We start from the raw sequence: 6,406 nt of genomic DNA on the forward strand, positions 1-6,406 counted from the left end.
GAGCGATAATGCTTAGACCTTCTTCTCATGGGAATAACATATGTGAGAAACTTAAATGACTGTCAATCCCCCTTCTCTTCCTAATTAGGTCAGCATAACATTATTTCCTGTTACAGGAAAATCGAATTATTACTCTGACTCAAGAGCAGCCCGGGAGGACAGCAGAGCGGCCCTCTTTCTCAGTTCGATGGCGGTATTGTATGTCTGTCACTAATGGCTCAGGAATGTCACATTAGTCAGGGGGCCGCATGCGTGACGCTGCGAACATTAAAACACTTTGAGGAGGCCAATATGATATCACACACGCACACACACAAACACACGCTGAAGAAGAAAGGTGACAGGTCTGGTGATCTCATTGCCTCAAAGCTACAAGGTGATAGAGTGCCGCCTACACACTGCCATCTTTAAAAATGTCCCCCTAGCAAGATGTCAGGGTTAGATTACATATCAGAGATGACAGTCTGTTTAGCGGTATGTTTTTGTGTAAATTTGTGGAGGCAGAGTTTAGATATCCCAAGGAGAAGAGTGAATATCGTCTCGCTCTGAAGCATTATTTGAAATGTGACGTTTCTCCTCCATCTTTTAACTCATCCGAAGCTGCTGCCCCTTCTCCGTGCCCACCAAATCTGGCAATGTCGGCAGTTCAAGCGGAGTTCAGTCCCCTGTGGCCTGCGACTCTGACTCACTGTCTGTGTAGGTGTGTAGCAGCAACAGGCCCACAGAGATAACAGCAGACAAATGAAAAATCCCCCTTTATCAAAGTCATGCCAGAGGTGACACAGTACTTTACTCAAGTAGAAGTACAGATACTTGTGTAAAAGAAGACTCTGGTGAAAGCAGAAGTACTGATTCAAAGTCTTTACTCAAGTAAAAGTAAGAAAGCACCGGCTCTGAAATGTACTTAGGGTATAAAAGTATTCCTCTGAAGGACTTTTTCACTAAGTTAACAGAACCTCACATCATATTAATATAATCCAAAGAGTATTAATTTTAAAGGTAGAATCAGTGGGATTTGTCCGAGCTGTTCATAAGTGCACCAGAAATATAATTGAGTGTTAAGTCTCAGACCCAGGATGTAAAATACTGGGTTGGTAAAGCGTCCCAAGCAGCAAAAAATTGAGAAATAAGAAAATCCAGGCGGAGGGCTGCAGCCACTCTGCAGATGCGAGACACTAACACGCCTTTTCTCCACATTTGACTCTCCCTCTGTGTCTGGTTACGTCTTTTACGTTGTTTTGTTTTGCCATGTCTCCCGTGCGTGATATGCACTGATAGGTTGGAATCAGTCATAAAATAATTGTTAATTCCCCTCAAATGCAATCAAACTAACGTAACGAGCCTGTTTTGAAAATGTAAGAAGTAGAAAGTACAGATATTTCTGTTGGGGACTAAAAGAAGAATAAATACCCAAGTACAGATACCTGGAAAATCTACATAAGCGCAGTAACAAAGTGTTGAGGCAGGCTCTTCATTCAATATGTTGTGTGTGTGTGTGCACATGCAGTCTTTTGGGTGCTGTTTACATTGGGCGAGCTAAGTCATGCAATCTGATCCCGAGCTTTTAGAGAGCCTCCTTAAACCCCCCCTCCTCCCCGCCTCTCATCACTGGGAGCTATTGGAGGAAACGTGTTGTTACCTCACTAAGACATGCTGGCGTCAGTGTGTGTGGGTCAGGAGGGCAACGGAGATTGTAGACACATTGCTGCCATATGTGCACCCTCAGCTGGGCTCATGAGTGCAGACTTCCTCCAAAAGTTCCTACAAGGTAACCCGAGTTTAACCATTACTGAGCAGATGGGCCGGACAGACCGAGCAGGATCTGTGTCAGTTCTGCCGGCGCTGTCTGGAGAGGACTCTCTGGGGTGTGTTTGTTGGTCTTGAGCCTGAGCTTCTGCCTCCATCTGTGGTCATTTCTGAAGCAGGAAGAGGGTCAGTAGGATTCCCACAGTCAGCTAATTTCACACTGACTTTCTTCTGCGGAAATTCTCTTTTCTTGTTCAGCTCCTTCTTTCTCCCACCTGCAGTCACCCCCTCGCCTGTTTTAAGCATGTGTTCACCATGTGTGCCTGTATGTGCTGACAGCCGGGCAGGTGTGTGCAGGTGCTCCCCCGCATCACTCAACATCACACAAACCTGCCCCTGCTCCTCCCAACACACACAGCTCTATCTTCGCATTCAGACTGTCATGTCTGTCCTGATGAACTCATTTAGAGCCCTGAGTTAACACAATGCTTGTTGACGTATTAATTAATGTACATAAGTGGATCCACAGCAGGTTTTTTTAAACAAAGCTTTTATTTACATGTGGCAGAAAAGGCACAGTATTCCCATTTGAAAGGCAACAAAATGGTTCATAAAAATTGTCAGTAAAACACGTGTCAGTATAATGACAGTATTGTTGAAGGCAAGGTTGTGTTTTTTTGGTCAAGTTTAAGTGGTCCTTTCATGTCCCGTAACACACAACAAGCGTGGCATGAGGAGGGGCTGGCGGAGGGTCACCTGTCGCCGAGGTCACAGCTAACACATCTCTCAGCGCCCTGCCTCCACAGTACACCACGCACAGACAGCTGTCTCAACACACACTTGCTCATACAGACACACACATCCCATGTATGTATAGTATGGTGAGGAATGACATCCCCTCATACACACACAAACACACCCAAGCAGCTGCACAGTGGCCAGAGTCCCGGACCGGCCGGCACCGATGGAGTTTCCTGGGAATTAACTGCATGTCCAGCTGCCCTCAGTTCACACACATACACTCACAAATGCGCCCTGGAACCCCACATGACCTCAAAAAAATCTACACAAGTCCTGAAAAATGTAAGGCACTTTGGAGTCTTTTCATAAAAGCAACACATGTCCAGGTTTCTGTCCCGTCACGGCTTTGTGACAGAGCTCACACCAATCTGTCCACCAGCAAGCAGCTTCAGCCAGCTCATGAGAAGAAGAGTTCAGGGAATGTGTCGTCTATGAGGCAGGGCAGCAGCCTGAGGCGTTGTGTTTGTGCAGCAGGGACATGCGGCTGAAGGTCCTCGCGCAGGAGCCGCACTGGTACTTCTTCACCTCGGAGTGGGTCTGCAGGTGGGCGCGCAGATTGGAGCGATCAGCGAAGGCCCGGTTACAGTGATGACAGGCGAAGGGGCGCTCACCTGGTGAAAAGAAAAACAAAACCGTTAGGAAAACACTTCACAACAGGCCAAAAGGTCTGTCCTCTGGTCATTGTTTGTCAAACGATCGACAGACGACTGAGAAAAGAGCAGGAACACTACCCTAACTCACTTAATGCAGATTGGCTTTTCTCATGCGTGAGATTAGATTGTGCCATGTGAGGCAACATTTGCTCACACATCAGGAGACATCAATGAATATCAATGAGCACAAGGTGCAGCCAGCTGTTACATTTACAAGCCAACAGAGCCTGGAAATCAATATGAAAAGCTGTGTTTGATGCTTACCTGTGTGTGTGCGGATGTGTCCTCTGAGCAGCCAGGGCCTGGAGAAGGCCTTGCCGCAGGTCGGGCACACACAGGGAAGGGTGTGTGAGCGAATGTGCATCTTTAAGGCCCCCAGGCTGGTGTACTCCTTCGGGCAGTGTTTGCAGTGGAAGGCCGGGCGTGTGGAGACTTCAGCAGGCACTGACGGCTGCAGCGGAGCATAGTGGGAGAGCTGGTGGTGGGACAACGCTGAGAGACTGGAGTAACTGTTGCTGCAGTGCATACAGTGGTAGACGTGCTGGATGATATCTGGACTGGGGGGATCTGAGGTGCGTCCACCGTCCTCTTCTTCCTCACCACTGCTGCTGCTTGAGGGAGAACTGCTGAGGTCCAGAGGGCCCAGCGGTGAGGGGGACAGGGACACGGGGGTGATCGGGGACAGAGGTGCAGGCATGGTGTCCGTGCTGCTGAAGAAAGGGCTGGTGGGGTAGCAGGTCAGGGCAGAGCTGTTGTCCTGCGTTGGAAGTTCAGCCCGTGGAAAACTTTCTGGGACAAAAGCTGGAGACACAGAGGAGAGGAAGTCAGGTGGGTTGTCACTTAATGGACAGATAATCTAATAAAGCTCTAATCTTGTTTTCATTCTTGGTGTCCTGTTACCAGCATGTATTCAACATCTATTTGGCAGATTTGCCAGGTGACCAGAAAAACTTTTCTGGGTGCCTTTTGTACATATCTCTCTCCATAGATACATGTCTATCTTATCTGCCACGGGTTTGGTAAAGCACTCGCTGTGTGATTCACTCAACATGACAAATACAATCACAGATGCATCAAATTCAGTCAATCAGTGAGAGAGAGAGAAAAAAAAAACTTACCAGTTTGGCTCTCCAGGTGGCTCTCCCTGTAGTATGGCTTCTTGTTGGAGAAATACTTCTTCACAAGGAATGACCGAGGCATGTTGAGGTCTGGCGTCTCCAGGACACTGTAAAAATATTTGTGTAAATTCCCGGGTGTGCGCTCGGATTTACGGATCTTCTTTTCAGGGAGCTGCAGGTCGGAGAGACTGGAGAGATCAACAAGACCACTACCGAGGTTGAGTGTATCTTGTTGACTGAGTCGCCTCCTCATATAGTGACCAGAGGGGAGAAGTAGCGGAGTGGGTGGGCAGGTCTCCGCCCAAAGACACACCCCGTGTGTCAGGGCGCCACCAGCCCAACTCACCACAGGTGCCCAATGTGCCAAAAGCTGCAGCGAGGCGCAAATCTAATTGTGCATTTCACGCCTCTAATGGCTCCCTCTTTACCTACATACATGCATGCATTGTCTTTAAATGTGAATAGATGATTGTGCAATTCAAAGTGAAATCAGGCCAAAGGTTGTTTTTTGTTTTTTTGAAATTGGATGATTTTAAAACTTGGAGAAATTAAGCAGAGAAATCAGGATTTTATGAAAATGTTTCTTACACCTTGCACATGACTCCACTGACTTTCCCAAAATGTGTGGTGGCAAACTGAAGCTGGAGCGTCCTCTGTCGGCTCGTAAATTTTCTGCCAGTGTGGGTGAGGTGGTGAGCCTCAACACACACACACCTCAAGAGTACTGTGCGTAAAATAGCGATTAAAAAAAAAAAGATTTATGGGAGCGCACTGCTTTCAGGAAAACGTCCACCTAAAAGAGCAGAAAGTGGAGGGAGATAATTCCCAAATTAACAAAACAGCTGTTTTTAGTTCGAGTTAATTGACACTTTAATTAAATGTGACTGTTTTTTAAACTAAATGAATCCCATCTTTCTTCCTAATAAGTGACAATTTGTGGTGGCTCTTTTCGCTCTGTGCCGCGGGGCTTTTACGCACCCTGGTGAGGTGGAGACATTTTGAGGAGGTGCAGGAGACAAGCAATCTGTTCTCTTCGCTGCCTTCAACGCAAAACACAAAGCACTCAGTTCATCCTGACCCCATATCGACTCTCTGCGGGGAATAGGTCCGTATGGATAAAAAAAGAAAAAAGCCACTGTTCTCCAGGTTGCTCACAGCACGATGTGAGGTCAAATTAGCCGAGCAGACAGGTCCAGTATGATGATGGCTCTTTTAAATCTTGTGCCCTCAGGTGGCATGAAATGCAGCGACTCAGCCTCGAGAGGTAATGGGCTTCACATCCTTTATTTGGCGTCTCATGCGTAAAAGTGCGTCAACATGTGTGCGTAATTGAAAGCAGCTTATTGACCCAAATTCTTTTATCTTTTAATAATAGTAACTTTATTCATACAGCATCTTTAAAAACAGAGTTTACAAGGTGCTTTGCCTGACGAAGCAAGAGCAGGAAATAAAAACAAATGAACGCTGAACAGTCGAAAGAAAACAAGGAGGCGAAATACAAAATGTGGATCTGAATAAGAACAAAATAAAGGAATAAAAGTGATTTAAAAAAGGCAAAATCAAGAGAAATTAAAGGACAAAATCATATCTTAATTCAGTCTATTTTATAATGCTTTTATCCTTATTTTACTGTATATGTCACAATTAATTTACTCTTTGCACTTTGTTTTGCATGTATGGCTGAATTGTGCACAAGGTTTGTTTTTTTATCATTGAATGCCTGATAAATCTCTATCCTGACCGACTAAATGTATTTCTAACAATGGAGGATGATGTGGTGGTGTTATGATCCGAGCTTTTCAGGGCTCTGCACACACTCTGAGTCTGAGAATCAGGTGCCAGGCTCTACACAGGAATGTGACAGTCTCCATCGCTCCTCTTTAGCATCGCAAAGAGTCTAAAAGCTCCTCGGTGGCAGGCAGCGGGCTGATCGGCGGTGGGTGATGGGGGGGTGTATGCACCTGTCTGAAGGCGCCATTGTCGCGGCATGCCCAAAAGTTCACACGTCGTTAGAGCGCTTGTTGACGCCGACGCCACGTAGACTGGAGGTCAGGAGGGCAGGACGGCAGTAAAAACAAAAAAGCAAAT

General features: G+C 46.5%; 1 protein-coding gene across 1 annotated transcript; it reads right to left on the bottom strand.

Annotated features, from left to right (window-relative positions):
* Window positions 1-2,268: 2,268 nt before the first annotated feature.
* Window positions 2,269-4,553, bottom strand: snai1b (snail family zinc finger 1b). Its single transcript, XM_073470609.1, has 3 exons — window positions 4,319-4,553; window positions 3,465-4,001; window positions 2,269-3,158 (listed from the first exon to the last, which is right to left on the bottom strand). Exons 1-3 carry the CDS (start codon window positions 4,398-4,400, stop codon window positions 2,977-2,979), a joined length of 801 nt encoding a protein of 266 aa, XP_073326710.1. The 5' UTR covers window positions 4,401-4,553; the 3' UTR covers window positions 2,269-2,976.
* Between the last annotated feature and the right edge of the window lie 1,853 nt (window positions 4,554-6,406).

Source organism: Pagrus major, chromosome 7, assembly GCF_040436345.1.
Source record: "Pagrus major chromosome 7, Pma_NU_1.0".
Taxonomy (NCBI): domain Eukaryota; kingdom Metazoa; phylum Chordata; class Actinopteri; order Spariformes; family Sparidae; genus Pagrus; species Pagrus major.